We start from the raw sequence: 23,627 nt of genomic DNA on the forward strand, positions 1-23,627 counted from the left end.
AGTACGGCACAAAAAGAGCCTTAGAGAAGACCTGACGGTGGTTCTTCATCCTGCTCAGACCACAAAGAACTTTTCCAAAGCAGAGCTTCCACGCTCTCTGCATGCCATAGCCCACTTTATAAAACGGTCACCATTCTGTAACTTCTGAAGTGAAGGGATGCGCTGTTTTGACTGCCCAGAGGGTGGTGGGGGGTCTATATCTGTAACGTGTCAGCAGCACCACAGAGGTACAGCAAGGGAGAAGCCCTCCGCTGAAGAGGCCGAGAAGGTGCAGAAAATGAACAGGCGTATAAAAGAGTACATACAATTCAGGGTCACAGCTGCACCGAGACCCCCGCCCTTCATTAAACCATGCTTCCTGAAGTCAGAGCACGAGAAGCTTCATGAGATGCCCACGGTTTATCAGTGACACATCTCGAACGAGAAAAAAAGCCTTCCACGCATTCAAGTTCTAAATACTCTACACGAATATCCTCAGAAAAATGGAATTCCCAACCACTTCTCAACAAAAGAATTTGAAGATGCAAGGGCCATACGTGCCCAGATGAGAGCTTCCAAGACAGCAGGATACCCTGGATGCATTATTGGGATTGAGGAATCCTTGTGATTCTAAATCTAAATAGAAGAGGAGAGGGGACAAAATTAGCCAGCAAGAATGAGTAGTCAGAAAGGATAGCCAATAAAAAAATCCTACATGACAGCAGAGAGGGAAAAAATGACCCAAAGAGAACTTGACAGAAGTGAAAGGAAGGAAGGAAGCATCATGGGCGGAGAGAATCTCATGAGGAAGGTCTATGAATAACATAGCACATAGAAATGAGCAGAACAGAAGTTGAGGCACATCCCCCCCCCCCCTCCGGACTTGTGACCTTGGGGCCTGCTGTTTCACAAGGCAGAAGGTTGATTAGGTTTTCACGCATGTCAAAGGAACATTAGCTGAGAAACTGAACTTGCAGAGATTAATATTTGAACAAATTTGGTTGTGAAATTAAGAAGGAATATGGGACTACACCAAGGTGAAACTTGGGAACAAAGAAGCATTAGATGAAAGAAAGGAAAGAGGTGATTTTATTCCAACCATACTGATGTTCAGAAATATGAGGGGGCTTCAAAAAGTTCATTAAAAACTCCCATCACTTTTTTAAAGATAATTTGATTGGGGGTTCTTACAGCTCTAATAACAATCCATACATCAATTACATCAAGCATATTCGTACATAGGTTGCCATCATTATTTTCTAAGCAGTTACATATAAGACAGCTTTAAATTCCATTTTTAAAAAACTTTCTGAAGGCCCTCGTATTGACTAGGGGACTAAATAACCTGTTAAAATCCTAAAATGACCATTTCAGTTCTATATTCAGTTTGAAAATACAAGAAAACTTATTATTTATGATGTAAGTAGGCTCTGTTTACGGCATAACAAGAAAGTCATGAATGCTTCTGTCCAATCTCCCCATCTGTTTTGTTTACTCCTAATCTTCCCAGACCACCTGTGAACCTCCTGAGCCTACTCCTTCCCCAGCCTGTCTCACTAGCACAGAGCTCATACAAAGGAAAATACACTTTAAACACAGAAGCATACACAAAATATGATTGGTCTCCGGTACCATAACACCTTCTCTGTTTAATAAACTATCACCTACAATTATATCAAATGAGAAATCAGAAAACATGTCTACGCACATATATTCATATTTACATGACGGCAGAGAGAGAAGGGAAGCACCATTTTCTCTTTCCTACTGAGAGTAAACCATTATGAGTTACCTGCTGTGTTCTTACCTGAAGAACCATATACTTTAACAAGAGCTGAAGAAAAAAGCACGTTTGGTCTTCAGTGATCTTTTCCCCTGATAAGGCTGGGAGGAGTGGAGTGATTTCTTCTGGATATATCTTTGCTACAAGGAGAACATAATGAGAGCACATTCTCCAAAGTTAAATGTTAAACAGGGTCTTTAGAAACATACAATGGTCTCTATGGAAGCCACCGAACCACCCACCCATCCCCCCAACCATCACTTATCCACACACCTATTCTTCCATCCACCCACCCACCCACCCATCTAACCACTCACACAACCCAATCCCAGTGTGCAGAGAAGACTTGGAAACACAGTGCTTGTATTCATGATGCCAACTCTCCCATTATTTCTTCCATCTGACCATTCTTTTCTCTTTTAAATGCTGCTTTTGGTCACCTCAAGATCAATAGCCAGTCACAGGCAGAAAAGTGATATGGAGTTATAAACCAATAGCCCTCAGAGGCAAATTCCTTGAAAACTCAGGATACAACCACCCAACATTAATAGTCCCATGAAGCCACTACTGTCCTTCTACAAATGCTGCATGAAAATACACAACTTGTAAAATACGATCACAGGTGAGTAGATGAATGCTCATTATAAAACAACAGTGGTGAGGATAATAGAGAGTGATTTTGAATGGTGAATTTAAATCTCATTAACACTCAAAATCTCATAACCACAGAACACTCCAAAAGCATTGTGAATTCATACTTCCTGTTAGTACCAACATCTGTCACCTTCCCTTCCATTCCTGTTTCCACCACTTCAGTAAAGTTCTTCTATCATCATTTTATGTATACAGACTCCAATTCTCTCGAATCTAATGTTTGTAAGAATTTATTGTGAATATGAACAGAAGCGAATTCCTCTTTAGACCCGATTTTGAAATCAGAATTTCTACTCAGGAAAACACCATATTAAGGAATTCCTCAATGTAACTTCAAGAGCAACTTCAACATATAAGACCTGTTAACATCACTCACCTTCAGCGACATTAGGGCCAGGATTGAGGAGTGTCTCCAGCGTACACGGTCCTCTGGAAGACATGACTGCTGGGAAACCAGGCACAAGGCAAGCAAAAAGCAGGACCTGTTCTTCTGCACAGTTTGTCTGAAGCGCTTGAAGCCATAAAAGAAACAACCTAATGCCTTCACATCTTATCTGAAAATAAAGTTTTCAATAATGAAAATGAAACTCTACAGACTGAAGGAAAACCAGAAGTTAAAGGTACCTTAACAATTACACCAAGTTCTTCACGTAGGGATCAAGTAATCAAGGAAGTGGGATAATAGCACAAGGACTAAAGATTTAGATTTCAGAGCCAGCTTGTCTAGGTTCAAATGCAAGCTCCTCCACTTTCTAGATCTGACTTTTGGAGAATCATTTAAACCATTCTATGCCTTAGTTTCCCCATCTGTAAAATATTGATTTAACATAAACAATTGTTATAAGGCTTAAATGAGCTAGCATATGGAAATCATTTAGAATGGTTCACAATAAGTATTATAAAATTTTTGCTTGTTAATAGCATTTCATTCTAAATAGGTACAGTTCTCTTATTATCAAAGCTCAATTATCCATGAAAATGATGACAAAGATAATCTTCCTCTAACTCAGTGGTTCTCAACCTTCTTAATGCCACAACCCTTTAACAGAGTTCCTCATGTTGTGGTGATAAAATTATTTTGTTGCTACTTCATAACTGTAATTTTTCTACTGTTATGAATCAGGCCAATCCTGTGAAAGGGTCGTTTGACCCCCAAAGGGGTCGCTCCCACCGATTGAGAACCACTGCTCTAACTGTTTACTGTGCTTTGGATCGAACTGTTTGTCACGATACTATAATAAGCAAGTGCATAATCTTGAAAATCAGAAAGCCACCTGACCTACTCCATTCCCTCCCCGCTCCAACCCCGCCAAGAAAATAACAGCCTACTGCCTTGGAGTTGATTCCCACTCCTAACAGTCCTGCAGCGGCCCTACAGAGCAGAGCATCACTGGTGCACAGGGTCGCTCGGGCTCAAAATGTTTATGGAAGCAGACTGTCTCACCTTCTCCTGTGAAGCCGCTGGTTGGTTCAAACAACCAACCTTCCAGTCAGCTGCCCATATGCTTAATCCACAGTGCCATCAGAAACTGAATACGGAAGAGCCTTGCAGACTTAGGCAACGGGATCAGGGAAGTTCTCCAGCCTCCCTGGCTTACGTTTCTACTACAGTCTCCCCAAAGCCTTTGCCTTGCTCTGAAGAGTCAACAATAGCTACTGGAAAACATCCACATAGGGAGCTTTGTCCTCTCCTCCTCTATACTTACAACTTAATTCTATACCCAAAATTCAAACCACAGTGTCGTCTTTTACCACCCTAAATGGCTGAGAAGATGACGTCAGTAAAAGAAGTTAAATGAGCTAATGACATGAAAATGCCAGATGCAGCTGAAAGATGTAGTGCATCCAAATAGAGGCTGCTGGTATAAAACAAAGGTATATTGGTTTATGAAAGATAAACACAACTTAATTAGATACAAATTAATTCTCTTCCATAAAATATTCATCCTGGGCTGAATGCTATCTGCTGCTTCCATTTGTGTGACTTTATGCCAGTATCAAAGGGTCCATGTCATTAAAGGTAAGTTAATTTAAAATTAAATTCAATTGAAAATGAACCTAAATTTTAAGAACCATCTGCTACGAATAATTATTCAAGAGTACAGCACTGTTGCTCTTTTCCTCATAATAATCAAAACTAATGAAAGGATATCTATAATTTTTACCAAATTACTAGGGTGAACAGAATCAGACATGTTAGCACTGAAGCTTAGAGAGGAACTTGTTGAACGCCTTCCTTTTCCAGACAATAAGCCTGGAGCAGTTCATTACTTTGGTCATGTCCTCTAGCTGTTGAGTGCTGAAGTAGAATTACAACTCAGACTCCAGAGTCTGAGTCTCAAACCATTGTCTTCCAATATCTAAAATTTCTATCAGAATAAAATATGATTTAATTATTGTAAAAGAATAAAAACCTTAATATTTGTCATATAATTATTAAATTAAAAATAAAAACTTATATAATTTATCAAGGGGTCATGAGGGTGAGAGGGTGGAGGGAGGGACAAAAGAGGAGCTGATACCATGGGCTCAACTAGAAAGCAAATGTTTAGAAAAGTATGGCAACATATGTGCAAATATACTTGACACAATTGATGTATGGATTGTTATAAGAGCTGTAAGGACAGACTCCCAATAAAACAATCTAAGTAAATAAAAACTTAGTCAAGAGGTCTTTTGTTCCCCAAAAGATGTTACTTTTGTCATTTCATTGCATTAATAAATTTCAGAATTTTGAAAGTTTCATCTAAAATAAATACCTTAATGGAATTTCCAGTGTGTAAAAGCTTCTTTAAAGTTGAGCCTAGAAGTTTAAAACAATGAATTAGAAATAAGTTATATAAATGCATACTTAAGGTCTATGGCTAAACTAATGACACTATCAATACATATATATGTACTGTTTATGCAATGGGCTATTAACTTCAAAGTCAGCAGTTCAAAACCACCAGCCAGCTTCAAAGGGGAAGGATGAGGCTTTCTATTTCTTGGAAATTTGCAGGCTTGAAAACCCACAGGGGAAGTTCTACCCTGCTTTATAAGGTGGCTTATGCGTCAGTATTGACTTGATGGCAGTGGAAGTGATGTTCCATGAGTGTTTTGATAATGTTCTCTGACAAAATGACAATGATGTTTCTGAGGTGATCCAGAGACATATATAAGTCATAGATAAATGAATAGATTTTGAGCTTTCACTTAATTCTAGCCGCAATCTAAAAACAATTAGTTCTTATTATATGGCCCTCTGCTTGATACTCATGAAAAGATTCACTAAAAACATGGGTGCTATAGCAAAGTATGGTGAAGAAGCTACATGTTACCCAGCTTTCAGAAAAAAATAGCATCTGGTGTCTTAAAGGCTTGTTTCCAAACAAGCAGCCATCTATGTGAGGCATCCACCAGGTCCACATGGAAGAACCACATCAGCCTTTGCAAATAATATAATTCATATCTAAAGGAGGGAATGGGATCAGAGCTTAAACTGTGAACACCCAGTTTGCAGAAGGAAGACTATAAATGGCAGTGGCTGGTCAAAATCCATCGAAAGGGTCCACGCATGGAGGAAACCTTCGGTGACTGCTGTCTGACCATGGTTGAGGAACGTGACTATCACAGCTAGCACACAGAACGCACTGTGAAATGCATGATGACAGATGCAGCTAGATCAAAATGTAGTATCTTATCCTTTGATCTCCCCTTTGCCCCATTTTAAAGCTGGGTTTTGGTTGTTTTGTAAGTAAAGTGAAAGGGAAATACACATGGGTTAAGCCCCTAATGAATGTCCTCCGACCACGGCCAGGGGTGTGAGCGGCCTTGCTAACAAGCAGAATGCACTGGAAAGTGGATTGTTGCAGATTCAGTTTGGTTCAAGTTTAGCACCCTCTCATGTGATCTCCCTATGACCCATTTCGTTTTTTATATTTTCTGCTTTCTTTTCTGCTTTGTTTTTATGTGTTTTACTTGGTTATTCTTGTGAGTTTTTGTTTGTTTTTCAGCATATGAAATCCAGAATAGGTAAAGCTACATAGATAGATACTAACTAGACTAACGGCAGGGGAGATTGGAGGGAAATGGGGAAGTAATAGCAATGAGTAAAGAATGATGAAAAAGTTCTAAAACGGATTGTGGGGTGATTGAACCAAATGTGACTTAACTACTAAACTGCATGAAATGTGAATTATATGCCACAAAACGGCTGGGAAAAATCCATTTTAAACATGAGAAGGATGCAGTGCTAGAAAGCAAACATGCATTTATACCATATATTCATAGATACCCATACCAAACTGAGTGCCATCGAGTCACTGCTGATCCGCAGCAGCCCAGTTTGGGTTTCCGAGACTAACTAAGTAAAAGCCCAGCCTTTCTCCTGCAGAGCTGCTGGTGGTTTCAAACTGCCAACCCTGTGGATCTCAGCCCAATGTGTAACCACTACACCACCTGGGTTCTTTGTATATTTCTCCTTAATAGAGGAAAACAGGCTTGCTTTCAGACGCAAAACATTGTCATACAGGAAGAGATGATTTTAAGGTGAAAGCCTTTTAAGTGTGTACCTCTTCAAAATTCTTTTCAAAGAGTCAAAATGATTGATGTTACAGAAACCTGAGTGCCAGCAGATTATGTGCAAATATCTCATCACACATAAAACACATGTTTGAAAAAGCTCTGAAAGTAAAAATACTGTTAGACTACTGGTCACAAACCATTTTTTATAAGAACATTTTACAAATACCCAGGAGGATAACTCTCCCCTCTGGGCTCTGGCGGGTGGGGTGGCTCTGCAGCCATGTTCCCAGGCAGAAACTGTGGTTTTTGGGAAGGCCACACCAAAGTGTGACCGACAGGGGGCGCTACTCCTCACGGGAGATCCAGAACTCAGGCTCCTACGTGTTTTCTTTTTCAAAATGCTCTTTGTAGAGGGTTTCACAGAGGCTCCGACTGCACAGCCACGTTGGCTCAAGCCCTCTGAGCTGTAACTCTACCAGAGGAGAAAGCCTTGCCTCTCTCCAGTGCAGCAGCTGGTGGGTTTGCTCTGCGGACCTTGCCATTAGCAGCCTAGCATGCAATCACTGCAGCACCAGGACTCCTTGTAACTAATGCAGGCAACTGCCGATGATGCTTCAATGGGTTAATATATAGAACAAGGGCCCTCGTGTGCGACAAAAAACTTGCTAGAAGAAAGTATAGGAAATGATGTTTGTGACTTTAGGTGAGTCAAACATTTCATATCAAAAGCACAATCTATCAAAAAAGTGATAAATTGGATTGCATCAAAATTAAAGCTTCAACTCTTCAAAAGACACTATTATGAGAAGGAAATGATAAGTCAGACAGTAAAATGACTTCAAATGTATAAATATGAAAAGAATGTATATGCAGAATATGTAAGAAATTCTCAAACCTTATTATCCGGGCAATCTAATAGAAACATAAATTTTTTTTAAATGGCCAAAAGATTGGAAGAACAATTCATCAAAAAAAAAATCTTACTTGTTACTCCCTCTTCCCCCAACACACACACACACACACACACACACACACACACACACACACCACTATCACTGAGTAAATTCTGACTCATAGCGGGTTATGCCATTGGGTTGATAAGTGCAAGGTCAGCAGTTCAAAACCATCAGCTGCTCTGCAGGACTGATGATGCTTTCTTCTCCTGTTAAGATTGACAACAGAGGTTCCCAAATTCATTTGGCCAATCGTCCCCTTTCGAGAAAAAAAGAAAAAAATTATCCAGTGACCCCATGGAAATTAAAATGTTTTGTAGTGTAGTCCAGGATAAAGGGTTAAAGGTCGCTTTTGCAACCCCGACCCCTAATATTCCAGCACCTCCTCACAGGGGCAGTATCATCCACTTTGGTTAAGTAATTTACCCCCAAGGATAGCTCTACTCTGTACTGTCTAAACCCAAACCAAACTCACTGCCATTGAGTCAATGCTGACTCACAGTAACTCCTGTGAGTTACCAAAACCGTAACTTTACAGAAGTGGAAAGCCCAGTCTTTCTCCTGCCAAGCTGCTAGTGTTTTCTGGCAGCTAGTGATTTCGAACTGCTGAGGATGCAAATTGAAGCCCAACATGCAACCACACGACCAAGACGCTGTATTACAGAGTGTGGTAATAAAAAAGGACATGAGAATGTGTACAAGATCAGTAGTCATTACGAAATCCATATAAAAACCATAAGAGGACACTACTATCACTAAAACAAAAACACTCCATATTCAAGTGTCAGTGAGGATGTGCAGAAAGTGGAATTCACACTAGTGGGAGGAATGTAACCACATTGGAAAATAATCAGACACACACACAGGTAAGCACAAACCTGTGTATGATTGAGTCATTCCATCCTTAGTAATACAAAATGTGGTTTAGTAGCTTCATATGTAATAGATTTAACTAGAAACTCAAATGTCCATCAACAACAACAACAACAAAAAACCCTGTGACTTATCCACACCCTGGAAGACTAGAATGGTCAGAGATTAAAAGGGATGAACAATGCAACATGCATGCATCTTAACATAATTGTGCTGAGTGAAAGAAGGCAGACCATAAAAGGGTACATAGTGCACAAGCTTGTTTATATAAAACTCTAGAAAATACAAACTAATCTATAATGACAAAAAGCAGTTAGGTGGTTGCCTGGGGATGGTAGGATGAGGTAAAGAAGGGGAGGAGGGATGGAGTACCTAGGAGCATAAAGAAACTTATTTATTTTTTAAAGCTTCATTGTGATTTAGGTGAAAGTTTACAGAGAAGATTTATCACTTTTTCATTCAATAATTTATACAAATTTTGTTTCAATTCATCCATTTCAACCCCTTCACCATTCAGGTAAGCATTATGGTTGTGTTATCAGATAAGCATTGACCTGCTAACCTCAAGGGTTCAAACCCAGTAGTGGCTCCTCAGGAGAAAGATGAGGCTATCTGCTCCGATTTAGATTTATTGCCTCTGAACCCCAATATGACGCAGAGCAGATTCAATGGCAGGGAATTAATGTAAGGCTGCTTATCCACTTCCCCCCGGTGTTTCCTGTGTCCATCCCACCCTTCTTTCCTACCTCTTGGTCCGTAGATAAATAATGCCCTTTCTATCTTAAATGGTTGCAATTCTAAGAACTGAAGATGAGAAGAATGACAAAGGTCTTGTGGGTGCCACTGATTCCTTTTTGACCAATAAGCCTGGTGCCTGTCATGATTTGGAGTTCTGTTCCCCAGTTTTCTCTCACTCTAAAGTGATCCTGTGCAGAGCAGTTAGTGGTGGTGCTGGGACCATCTAGTCCTGGTCTCAGGGCTGTGTAGACTGGTGTTTACATGGGTCCTTATTCCATTAAACTGTTTCCAGGTATCGTTTGCATTTCATCACTGTCTTTCTTCCAGACAGGGAAAAACCAACAGCTGCATCTTAGATGGTTGCTCATGAGCTTTTAAGATCCCAATTACTACTAATCAAAGTTAGTATATAGAATATTGTCTTTTAAACTATTTTATGTCAATTCATCTTGATGTACCCAAGACTATGATCCTGAGTCACCAGGTCGAGCAACTGATTTCCTCCATGTGTTTTGTTATGTCTAAGAAGCTTTTATAATTTTGCATGCTGTATGCTCTACCACATGCACAGATATATTTTCAGCAAAGGCAAGTATACATATACATCTGTGGGTTCCCACTTCTCCTCCCACACCTGTTCAGCTTGCATGTCTCCAACCCTCTATTCATAGGTCACCACTATCGTAGGGTTGTGTATAGACTAATATTTACCTCTGTTGTCTTTAACACGTGACAACTTTACTGTCTTCTGAGTTCATCATTTTCTCCCAACCTCCTTACTGCCTTCCTCTTCACCCAAGGTAACATGTGTCTGCCCTCTGTCCTCGACTGCACCTCCACCTCTACTAACTGTTAAAGCAAGTTTCTCTTAATGGGCAAACCATTTGTTGGCTTTTTATTTTTTCAGAAGAGCTCTTTATTTTATTTTTAAATTTTTTCATTAATAAATCTTTTTATTGGGGCTCATACAACTCTTCTCACAATCCATACATACATCAATTCAGCAAAGCACCCTTATACATTTGTTATAATAGTGGTCTCATAGAATATTTGTCCTTTTGTGATTGACTAATTTCACTCAGCATAATGTCCTCCAGGTTCATCCATGTCATGAGGTATTTACAGATTCATCATGATTCTTTAATGTTATTAGTATTCCATTGTCTGTATCTACTAAAACATGCTTATCCGTATCCTTAAACTGATGGATATCTAAGTTGTTGCCATCTTTTTTGCTATTATGAATAATGAACATGGGTATGTATATAACTATTTGTAGAGTGGTTCTTTTGTCTCTAGAATATACACCACATAATGGATTATATGGTATTTCTACTCCCAACTTTTCTTTCTTTTTTTTATTTGTTAGGTTTATTCCAGGAATGCAAGTCTTAGTCAAGATAATGGAGTCAATGTATTACTTATATTATCCAAATATAAGCAAAGAAAGAGGAAAATAATGACAAATTTTTCATAGTTTAATATCTAATTGACGGTTTTTTTAAAACGTATCAGGAAGCTAAGAGTTTGTTGTTAGTTGCTGGCTAGTTAATTCTGACTAATGGCGACTCCATGTGTTAGAGTGGAACTGCTTCCTAGAGGTTTCTTGACCATTTATTTATTAATATTAGTTGGGATTAACACATCTATCAAATCATCACATCCAGCAGAACTGTACATTTACTACCACAATCCATTTCCAAGCATTCTTATTCTATATGAACCCTTCCACTCCCAACTTTTTTATGAAGTTTCGTATCATTTCACAGTAGTTACACCATTTTACAGACCCACCCGCAGTGTATCGAGGTTCCACACTCTCCACATCCTCACAAGCATTTGTTGTTTTCTGTTTTTGAATGTTGGGGTAAGGGGATAGCTCATTATTTTGATTTAGATCTTCTCAAATGGCTAATTACCCTAAGTATTTTTTCATGTTTGTTGGCCACCTGAATGTCTTCCTTGGTGAAGTATTTTTTAAATTAGGTTATCTATTTCCTGTTGAAGTGTTAACATTTTCTTGTTTTAAAGATTGTCTCTTGACATGAGGAAACTTTTGGAGATGGTAACTTTGGTTATTACCACAGGGTAATGGTTTTGCAGACATAAATCTATGTCAAAACTTTTCAAAACATACATGTTACATAAGTATAAATTGGTGTATGTCAGTTATACCTCAATAAAGCTATTTCATAAACATAATAGGTGGCTTGTAAATGACAGGATGAAGGATTAAGAGCATGGAAATCATGGTCTGCATGATGACGAATATCAGGAAAAGGAAGTTAAGCAGACACAGATAGGAAGGGGGCGGGGGGAATCAAGGGACTGATAGGAAACTTGGCATAAAAGAAAATGACTGGGAAATAATAAAGCCATTAAAAAATGGTGGCAAGTGAGCAAGAAATCAAAAGGCATGGTGGCAATAAGGATGGGAGGTGGCATAGTCAAAGGAGAGAGGTTTCTATGGATGGATTAGACAACATCCAGAACTGCCTCAGAGCAAAGGAAGACCACCATATTTCACCCTCACACTCTTGTGGGAGAGAAAGGAGTCTCTGAAGAAAGTCGGGTTTCAGGTAGGTGACAATGAGGCTGATGGTTATGTGGTCGTGTGACTCTCAGAAAGAGAGAGAGCTTCCAGAGAGTAGAGCACCAAGAAGTAGGCAGGAAGGGAAGAAACGGGGTGATGAGGTCCCTGGAAAGACACAGAGTGAGCTGGCCCCACACAGCTAGGGACATTAGGACTAGTCACCCCTAGTGGACACAGAGGCATGCAGAGCACCTGGATTCCAGTCTGCTGCGATGAACTTCTGAGGGAGTCCTAGCATGACGTACATGGAGACATCATGCTTCTCAGGAAGAGTAGGTTGGAGTATGGCCTGACTGTGGGGGACCCAGGAAGGGCTGCCAAATTCAGGCTCCTACGGAGAAGGGAGAGCCCAGCGGGCAGTAGAGACTTTGAGAAAGGAGACCTTGTCAGAGGGTGCCCATGTGATCGGGCAGCTACTGGTGCCCCAGGCCACCAAGCCAGGAACACGCTTACATGGCCCAAACCAATCTGCGTCAAACATTACTGCAAATATAGTTGGAAGAAATTCATTATTATATATATGTGTGTATTTTAGTCTTCTTACCTATACTCTGGTAATGCCATCGAAAGAAAATCCGTTCAGGTAGAAACTGCAATATTTTCTAAAAAACAACAAAAATTAATAAGAGATGAAGAGAAAATAACCATCAAATGAGATTTCACATTTTCACTACAGACCACGTTAGAAGATGTGACGTGAGTGTGGCATCTGACACCTCGGGCTACCCAAAGTGGGTGGCGAAGAATCACCATCGCCAGTATCAGCTGCCTAAGCTGATTCCTCTGAAGCTCAGCTCAGACGTGCTTTTGTCCTCCAAGCTTACCAATTGTGACAGGAACCGTGTCCCACCCACCACAGCACTCTGCTTCTCGGCGAAGGTCGGTGATTCACTGCAGTGGCCACACAGAACTCATAGTCTGTACTCACAGTTATGGGGTGTGTTGGAGACATTAGTAGGTTACAAATGCTTGTGATACAGTTATTTGAAAAGGACAGTCTCTTTTAAGCAGTGCCCACATGCAGGGTTCTCTTTCATCGCTGGCCTCTCAGCCACATAGCCCGTGGCCTCCGCCATCCCCAAGCAGGTTACGCAGCATTTTTAAGACTGCCAATAAATGCCCACAGGCATAACACTCACCATAGGCCTCAGCTCAAAGACACCCCGCTCTAGCTCAAAGGCTCAGCAACTTAGCTCCTCAATTCATGCCAATTAATGAAGGCACCTGACTGCATTTACTACCCAAGCCAGCCTCCTGACCAAAGGCATTCAGTTTAACTTGCGCTATGGCAGTGGTTCTCAACCTGTGGGCTGCGACCCCTTTAGAGGTCAAATGACCCTTTCACAGGGGTCGCCCAGTTCACAACAGTAGCAAAATGACAGTTATGAAGAAGCAACGGAAATAATGTGATGGTTGGGGGGTCACCTCCACATGAGGACCTGTACGAAAGGGCCGCGGCATGAGGAAGGTTGAGAACCGCTGCTCTAGGGGCTCTGAAGTCCACCATTTTGTCCCATGCTCTGGTTCTTGGTTCTGCTGCTTTCAGCTCTCTGTTGATGCTCCGCTATCACAGCTGTCTTTGGACATAGGGTCCCAAGAACATGCGCCACTCTGGGATCTTCTTTCTTATTGTTAATAGGAGCCCTCCCCTTCCTGCTCGGTGATGGCACACTTTATACCCATCAGAGGGCAAGCACCATTAACCCTGTTAACAATCATTTGTCACTGAATTCTATCAGTATCTTTCCCTCATCTTCTCTTACCCAGACACATCAGGAAAAAGTCATTTGGTGGGAATAATGATGCCTATTCCTAGAAGATCCCTATTAAAAATTACCTGCACTGCAGTCCTCGCTGTTAGCTATCTATGTTTTAAAGGGAGAAGGAGCAACTATGACATAGATACGGCACTTTGTCCAGTACTCCCAGCGACAGATTCTTTTACTTTCTTAAATGTTTTAAAGAGATTTCTAACCCCTTTAGTTACTCTCAAAAGAAGAGAAGAAGTGTGTGTGTGTGTGTGTGTGTGTGTGTGTGTGTGTGTGTGTGTGCTGGGGGAGTGGGTAAGAAGAAACTAAAGTGATAAGTTTATGTTAACCAAATAATAATCATCAATTTAAGAAAATGAAATTAGTGAAAAAACATTTCTTGCTATTAATAGTTAAAAGTAAATTTTGGGATTATAGTTCCTAATCTCTCTATATGTAGAAAAATCAAAGAACAAATGTAAAATGTACAAGAGTATTTGGCTAATAAAAGGTCTTTTCTTCAATGACTAATCAGCAAATGAATATTGAATGCTTTTTACTTATGAAATTGTGGCCTTGTGCCTTAGCTTCCTGGGGCTGCTGTTAACAAAGTAAGAGAATAGAAGGCTTTAGGACTAGAACTTAATGTTCTCCCCAGGGAGATCTCCTCAACCTCTGGATGGTTGGCACCCCAATTATACTCCAGGTTTATCTGATCTATCACGCCACTTCATTTTAAAATTTCATGTAGCATATGATAAGAAAAGTGCTATAAAGATTTAGGATATACCTTATCTTGGTAGTCACGAACAATAGCCTGCTCACTACTCTTTAGGTCTCTGTTTAGTCGGAAAGACAATTTTTACACTGAGCATGCTTTCCAGCATCCCAAAACACAAATCAATTTTCCTAACTTTCTTTTGTTAATATTCAACAAGAAAAGCAATGTTCACATCAAGAAAAACAAAGTATAGAGTGGGATGATATGAACACAGATACTTGGATTCTGTCATCTGCCACAAAGTTAGTCTCCAACTTCTCTGAGATCAAACACATTATCAACACCACTATGGGATAAAAGTTTCCATAATGATAAAATAAATAGATGTCAACGACACTCAAAATTAAATTCAATAAAGTTTAGATACAAAGCATCATATCTAATATCTGAGATACTGAAAATATTTTCAAACGAACAAAATTTTATTCAACAATTCAAAGATACGTTACCCATACTGAAATATTTTTGTGCCCAAATACTGCAAAGGCCATATTTTTATGGAATAAAATCTATGAGGCCAGTAAAAATAAACCCCTGCACGGTCATATATGTCTAACGGTTTAAGCCTATCCCTCAGAACGCCCCACATGAAGCCTATCTTGACTGAGGCAAATGCAATCTGCCATTTCTTCTTTGCAGCTGATTTTCTAAGCTATGCGATTGCAATGCCGCATAGCTACTGACATCTTGTTTATAGCGTCATTGGACAGTAAAATACAGAGAGAAAAGTCAAGAAAGCCACACAGTATGAATAAATATTACTTTTCAAAACACACACAGTTCTATTTAATGCTCAGTGCTCAACTACATCTATATGGTAATCCACTATAGCACACTCAAAATCAAAATTAGGTATTACTACTGATCAGCACATCAGGGAATCTGTCATTCTTTTAACTGATTATCCATACTTCTTTTTTCTTCAGAACCTACTTCATGACCAGGAATAATGTAAAACCTAAGCTGGAGTCTATGCCTGATGCTACAGTATACTTTTAAATTGATGGTCTTCATTACATTAGTATGGGGAAAATTTCCCCAAATTATTGCAAAATCATTTCAGCATCTCCCAGTTGATTCACAGTTGATTTCAATGCCACTTAGAGAGTTTGGACGAGTGAAAAAAATACTAGAGTAAGTCACAGTAGCTCATCTACTGAAACAACCAACTCAACCTTTCTCGTTCAAAAGTGGAGAACATGGGGCCTCTCTCCTCAACCTGGAAACACGGCGCAGGAGTGTACAGGGGTGCACAGCCCAGGGTGCTAAGGAAAGGAAATGCATATGGGGGAGAAAGTAGAAGTTTAAAAGAATAGAGGTCTTAGTTACTTAACTCTTTAAGAAACAAAATGATTAGAAAATGTCTGATGAGTGATGGGTTGTTGAAAGGTTGTTAATGCAACTGTTAGTGCCTGTGCCAAGAGTATATTCTGGTTTCAAAAGGTACCGAGTGGCCACAGCTCACGTCCAGGCAGAACTAAGGGCAGGGCAACTTGTTCTTCAGTAATCTTGAGCTTGACCACTCACTTGTATTAAAACTGACTTGAGAAAAAATGACTTGCTAGCAACAAATATTTGCAATGAACTCTGATTGTCTTAAAATCCAAGAGACAATCAATAACTACATAATTTTTTAATGATGATTGTATCTGTAGCTAAAGAGTAGCCTTTTTCGTTTTATGCCAGCAACCTCTTCCAATGTACTATATCCTCTGATTACTAGCCATCCTGCCACCAAGGAACACAAGCACAGATCCACATGGTCACCTCCTTTTCCGTCTTTAAGAGCAAACTCCGGCACCACCTACTCTGAAGAATCCACATTAACCAAATAGACTCTGCCTACAGCCCTCCCAAAGCAATCATTCCTTCTAAAGTCCTGGTGCACTCCAGGACCACCAACAAGGCTTTCAGTTGGATGTTACACTAATAATAGGTGTTAGATCCTTGAAAGAAAGGACCCTCTTTTATCCATCTGTGTCCTCAACAACAAGAACAGGGCCTGGTATAAATTTCTTAATAGATACCATGCATCCAAATAAAACAATGAAAGGAAACCATGAGAATTCTAATTTTAGTCCACATATACCAGTAGACACAAGGACTTGACCAAGCTTAACAAAGTTATTCTTACTCTGGCATGGTAGAGACAAGGAACCTGATGAAAAGGTACTTAATAAAGATCATTGAGCATGGAGTTGCGTTCCAACATTATGGTAAATTTCAATGCTGGATCAGGTTGTCTATCAAGAGGCAATCATTTACTTGCTAAAGACAAATGATTTTTTAAAAAGGCATTTCAAAACACTAGACCTAAAATATAGGTAAAGACATCAAAAAAGGAAAGATGATAGCGTAATCTTAATTAATTAAGAGGGGCATATAGTTTCTCCTTCCTGTGCGGGTGACAGACCAGCTATCCCGCATCAAGCTGCATCTGAAATGAGGTGTGCGGATGAAAGGAAAAGAGAGAGAGATGTACAAAGCATGGGATTGGGAGGACAACAGTCTGATGGACTGAAACACTGAGTATATTCAAAGCTTGGTTTTTATACTCTTCTTACAAGGGAATGGTTACAAAGCATCAAAGAATTTGCTTTAAAAAACATTCTGAACCTCTTATCTATGCAGGTGTTACTTAACTAGGCACACTTTCTAAGCACTTGAATAATAACAGCACTATATTCTAAGATAAGCACAAGGACATGCAGGGTTCAAAAGAATCTTAAAGAGGTCTTAGAGAACTGAGTTATCTCACACTGCTTTTAGCTGCAAGGTCATAAAGAACTGAGTTATCTCACAATGCTTATAGCTGCAAGGTAAACAGGCACAGGGGACTAATTAGTCACCCACCAAGAAACACCTGGACCAGCCTATGGCCTCCTACATTCCTGAATTTTAGAAAATCAATCAATAATAAAACGTTGAGAAATAGAAATAAGAAAAAAATTGAAAGTATAAAACATCCATCCTACTAAGCAAAAACACTTAGTGGATGAAATACTGCTTAAATAAAGTAGATGCAAGTACAGCTGCGAAAAGGTAAAGGGAGTGGGAGGAAGGTGATTTGCAAAATCCCCCTCCCAAGAAGTAAAATATACATGCAATGATGAAGCAAGAAGGAAGGAGACTGGCCTAACAAGGAGTAGAAATTCCTCTTTGGGAAATAGATTGGCTGACAAAATAAGGTGACCATTTTACTGTTTCTATTCACATGCTTAAAAGATCAAAAGGAAATTGAAAACTTTCAATATCTAGGAAAATAATGTTAATGTTCAAAAAATACCTTTCTCAGTTCTGAAAACAGTATTACACAGAGATGAAATACACAAGCAATCATGAATATAGAGAACTTGCCAGAAACATTGGGAACCCTGTAGGTTGAAAATCTTCTTGAGGATTCAATAAATTAAAGAACTGAAATTAAAACTCCACTTAGAGTTTAAATTCAATATATGATTGGAAATATTATACATATCTATACAGTAAAAGCAGGCCATTCACATAAGAACAAACCTCAGCTAATCTTAGTCTTTTCCTTCGCAACATTAACTCCAAAGAAACTCAGGCAGTTGATCACTGTAGACAAAGCAAAGTGAAATGGGAAGCCGAAAACACAGATGGATAAACAGAATAAAACACTCTCAAAGAAGACCAAATATTTCTAGAAGAAGCCAGTATGAAATAAATATAGGCAGACTAAACAATCACAAACAGAAGTCAATGTTCTAAGGAAAAGGAAACGATGTTTCAAGAATTACTATATAACCAGTGATGTATACTGAAAGTTGAAAGAACCATATTCTAGAGTTGGAAAGCTGATCAGTCTGATACTTTTTCCTTTAAATATTATGTGATTCAGATGCTAGCAGATGCAGGAACAAAGCACAGTATAAACACTATGAAACCTATATTGAGATAAGTAAGGGGTGGTGGTGTTTTGGGTGCATCAACGAGGTTCCAACTCAAAGACACCAAGGGCACAGCAGAAGGAAACATGCCCAGTCCTTCACCGTCCTCCCAATGGTTCTTATGTTTCAGCCCATGATTATACGTAAGTAATTACATTCAAATACTTTTATATAATTATAAAAATAGATCTCCAAAACAACTAATATCACAGAAACAGCACCCTAGGGATATAATGAAATAATCTTGATACGAAATGCCAGCCAGATCACACTTTTTAAAACACTACAGAGAGGAAGAGCTGCAGAAGATAGGTGGAACTAAAGGAAAAGCATGGAGTTATCATCAAATACTGCTTTTTTCTTGATATAAAAATTTTTAAGAAAAAAAACGAGAACTAGTATTTGCCAATTTAAATTCGTGAGCCCTGATGAAACTGTCAGGTAAGAATGGAACTGCTGACCGCATGGTAGGCGGTTCAAACCCCCAGTCAATCCACGGGGAAGATGAGCTTTGTGCTCACATAAAGACTGACAGCCTCAGAAACCTGCGTAGAGCCACTTTGAGTTGGAACCAACTGGATGGCAGTGCGTGGTAGCTTAATTTAAACATAAATATTGGAATTACATAAAATAACAAGTATACCTTCCAAATCTCAAAGCACATTTCAGAAAACAAAAGTCAGTGACCTCTCCTTGGAAAAACAAAGATAGAAAAAGGGCTGATTATCATACAAAAAAAATCAAATCATGAAAAATATGATACTCCCCTAACAAGGACCAAGTCAGTCTATCTGAATTGAAAGTTGGAACTAATATTCAAAAACACCAGAAGATAACAATAAAATGTGGAAAATAACAACTATCAAATATACACAAACAGCAAAGCAGTGCCAGTGACAAAGCTTTAGGAATATACAGGGATTTATCAACTTGACCAAAAATATAATTTATAATGTATACAAATCATGAAATGTTATGTAACAAGTAATGTATCATAAAAATAAAGCAAACACAAAAAGAAATTAAGGAAAAATTTAACACCCTGTTTTTGACAAGCAAATTAAGCAATAATACAATAAAATTTTAAATAGTGACACTAATTTTGTACATACACACATGAGAGGGGTTTTTTAATGTGTGGAAAATTTGCATTACACTATTTTCCTTTAATTTTTTGAAATAATTCCACAAACTTTTTGAAAGAGCTGTGTGTTTGTGTGTGTGTGTGTGTGTGTGTGTTTGCACTTCAAAGAATGAATCTGTTAGTTGTTACCTTTCAACCCACATGAATGGGAATATATCCTTCAAAGCACAGATTAAACAGCCTCCAAGCACTGGGATTACATCCTAGTGTCTTTAAACAAGAATTCTCAGTAAACTGAGGATTTTAAGACACTCTTCTGAACAGTATTCAAGTTGTGTATGAAAAATTATAATTACTGAGTAAAAATTAACAACTACATGAATGCTGTCTAACAAACATAAAAGCTGAGAAGCAAAATTACTGACTTTAATTTTGCATAACACGATGGAAGAGCAAACATTTTAAGTTTTACATGCAAAAAAGCATAAAAAGGATGTTGATATGGAAAGAATCAATAACAATAAAGCAAAGTAAATTCTGTGACAAGAATATAACCTCCAAGTAATTGGTAAGATATGGGCAAGGATTCGAACTGATAATAAAACAAATACCCTCAAAATCAACAACTTATTTAATTCATTAATAAACATTCTTACTTAGACGTCTAAGTACTTGTGCCAAGTAACATTCAAGAAATCAGAGAGAAAGGAAAATGAAAGACACTGTTCTTGCCCTAAAATTGATAGCACACAACGGTAAAAGACAAGAAAATCAGAGAGGAATCTCAATACATGCACAAGAAAACGAGTACAGACAAGGTATACTTTCAAAGGGAGACCACTGTGAACTGAATCATGAGAAATACACAGGATGAACCCAATCAAAGTAGGATATTTTAGGCAGGAAAAAAGTGCTGCCAGAAGTTGTGTTGGTTGTCTGGGAACTTTTAAGAGGTTGCAGGTAGGGCCAAAAGTGAGAGGGGGTAGAGGAATGGAGAGAAAGGCAAATGCTAGATTAACAAGGGCCTTGAATGCCTTTCTAGCAAGTTCAACCTTTATACTAAAGGCAATAGACTCAGAGTCACATTTCACAGAGAGCACTTGAGGTGAATGAGGGAAACAGAATGGACAGTAGATCATAGACCAAAAGACTAGTTGGCAGGACACTTCAGTACAAAGGAGTAAAACTCTAGACAAAGGCTGAGGCTGGAGGAAGAGGGCATCAAAGAGCACCAGCAACAAATAGACAAAACTATCGATAAAAAACACTGTAAATATTGTATACAACAGACTGAAAAACATTTTTCCTTCCAGAGTGTCTTCTTCTTCTTTTACTTAAATACTTTTATTGGGGGCTATTACATCTCTTATCACAATCCACACATTCATCCCTTGTGTCAAACACATTTGTACATATGCTGCCATCATCATTTTCAAAGCATTTTCTTTCTACTTGAGCCCTTGATATTATTTCCTCATTTTTACCTCTTCCCCACCCACCCTCCTTCAATAACCTCTGATAAGTTATAGATTATTATTTTCATATCTTACATCATCCTCTGTCGCCCTTTACCTACTTTTCTGTTGTTCGTCCCCCTGGGAGGGGGTTCTATGTTAATACTTGTGATCAATTCCCCCTCCTGCCCACATCTTCCCCTAATCCTCCTGGTATCTCCACTCTCATTGTTGGCACTGAGGGGTTTATCTACCCTGGATTCCCTGTGTTGCGGGCTCTTATCTATAGCAGTGTACATGTTCTGGTCTAATTTGATTTGTAAGGTAGAATTGAGGTCATAATAGTGGGGGAGGAAGCATTAAAGAACTAGAGGAAAGTTGTATGTTTCATTGGTGTTACACTGCACCCTGATGGGCTCATCTCTTCCTTGTGACCCTTCTGTAAGGGGATATCTAACTGTCTACATATGGGCTTTGGATCTCCATTCGATGCCCTCCCCCCCCCATTCACATTGGCATAATTGTGTTCAGGGTCTTAGATGCCTGATACCTGATCCCATTGATACCTCATGATCACACAGACTTGTGTGCTTCTTCCATGTGGGCCTGTTGCTTCTCAGCTAGATGGCCACTTGTTTATCTTCAAGCCTTGCCAGATGCTATATCTTTTGTTAGCTGGGCACCATCAGCTTTCTTCACCACATTTGCTTATGCACCCATTTTGTCTTCAACGATAGTGTCAGGAAGGTGAGCATCATGGAATGCTGGATTATTAGAACAAAGTGTTCTTGTGTTGAGGGAAGACTTCAGTCAAGGCCCAATGTCTATCCACTACCTTAATTTTTAACATAGATGTAAGTACTGGGGTAAGGTCCAGGTACTATGGCAGGGGTCATGACCAGGACAGGGATACATACAGCAGCCAACTAAATAAGAGGGGTAAAGAAAGAGAAAGAAAAGCCATGGGTAAGGGGGTAGGTAGCAGGGCACTAACCCATCCAATGAGAGGGTATTGTTTATATCTCCACAGGAGAGGAAGCGAGAGTCCAGGTTTCAACCCAGTGTGCCAAGACGTGAATACAACATACCTGCATGTACCAGGGAACCAATAGAGAGGTCGGCAGGGCTGGCCCCAATCCCAACTATGTGGAGTCCCTGCCCCCAGAAGAATTCACTTCAGAGGACAGCACTGAAGCTACAGCTTTGGAAGAGGGGTGTGTCTGATTAGAGCACACAGGAGAAATGAAGAGGGATATAGAGTGAGGGGAACATATCCTGACCCACCAAGCCCCAAGGATGATATTCCTGCTCAAAGCAGACAATGCACGGAGAGGACCATAGGCCTGGCCCTGCCATGAGACACGTCACTCAGTAAACCAAAGCTTCCTGGGGACAACACTGGAGACCCAGTGCAGTAATTGTGCCCAATCTGACCCCATCACACTGGGGAGAAACACTAAGGGGATGTAACAGAGCAGCAAGGGGAGCTAAGTGATAAAATTCCCAGGGAATACCAAAATTAGACTTTGGAGACAAAGTATAGCACCCCATCATACTCGAATGGAAAACCCTCATATAGGCCAACAAACAGACCTTGGACTATAATTTATAGGCTTTTCCATTTTTTTCAGTGGCTTTCTTTTTGTTGTTATTTTGTTTTAGTTTTTTTGTTGTTGTTATTGTTTTTTTTTAGATTTGACTTTAGATTTGACTTTAGATTTGACTTCCTTTGTTGTTTTGTTTGGCTTTGCCTGGTTTTTGCATGTCTATCTAGATAAGATAGGCAAGATAAACAATTCAGAGACCAAAAAAATGGGACCGATGGTTCCAGGGGGATACGGGAGAAGGGGAGGTGAGAAAGGAAGGGGCGGGGGTGTAGAAACAACACAGGGACAAGGGAACAACAAATGAACTAAAATAAATGGAGAGAGGTGTGTAGGGTGCCTAGTGGGGCTTAATCAAGGGCAAAGTGGCAGTAAGGAATAACTAAGCCCGAAGGAAGGCCAAACGTGATGGTGGGACAAGAGGATAGTAAAATTAAATAAGAGGAAAGAACCAGGAGACAAAGGATAGTTATAGAGGTCTAAATACAGGTATGGACATATGCAAATATATTTATATAGAACGAGAGGGGTATAAATCTATGTACTTATATCTTTATGTTAAGAATTAAGGTTGCTCTTGGTCTTTTGGCTTGTCTTGCTTGGGTGGTCTGGTCGTCTTCGTGGGAGGAGAGAGATCCTTGCGTGACCTGGGGCAGTCTCTGCCAGGCCGCATGGTCAGAGGAATCCTATGGGTGCCGCGTAAAACCTGATGCTTCTTTGAACTTTCATTAAATTCACTTGGATCACGAAAAAAAAAAAAAGAATTAAGGTTGCAGATAAACATTGGGCTCCACTCAAGTGCAGCATTCCATGATGCTCACCTTCCTGACACTATCGTTGAAGACAAAATGGGTGCATAAACAAATGTGGTGAAGAAAGCTGATGGTGCCCAGCTAACAAAAGATATAGCATCTGGGGTCTTAAAGGCTTGAAGATAAACAAGTGGCCATCTAGCTGAGAAGCAAA

At 39.5% G+C, this 23,627-nt stretch overlaps 1 protein-coding gene across 1 annotated transcript in view; it reads right to left on the reverse strand.

Moving 5' to 3' along the window:
- Positions 1 to 23,627, reverse strand: part of RALGAPA2 (Ral GTPase activating protein catalytic subunit alpha 2) — a 415,476-nt gene that overhangs the window by 326,281 nt on the left and 65,568 nt on the right. The window contains exons 4-7 of the mRNA XM_075564042.1: positions 12,624 to 12,681; positions 5,176 to 5,219; positions 2,793 to 2,970; positions 1,787 to 1,902 (exon numbers count right to left, since the gene is read on the reverse strand). Of these exons, the coding sequence (XP_075420157.1) occupies positions 1,787 to 1,902; positions 2,793 to 2,970; positions 5,176 to 5,219; positions 12,624 to 12,681 (396 nt within the window). The remainder of the gene's footprint in view (positions 1 to 1,786; positions 1,903 to 2,792; positions 2,971 to 5,175; positions 5,220 to 12,623; positions 12,682 to 23,627) is intronic.

The sequence above is a fragment of the Tenrec ecaudatus genome, chromosome 12 (genome assembly GCF_050624435.1).
Source record: "Tenrec ecaudatus isolate mTenEca1 chromosome 12, mTenEca1.hap1, whole genome shotgun sequence".
Classification (NCBI taxonomy): Eukaryota; Metazoa; Chordata; class Mammalia; order Afrosoricida; family Tenrecidae; genus Tenrec; species Tenrec ecaudatus.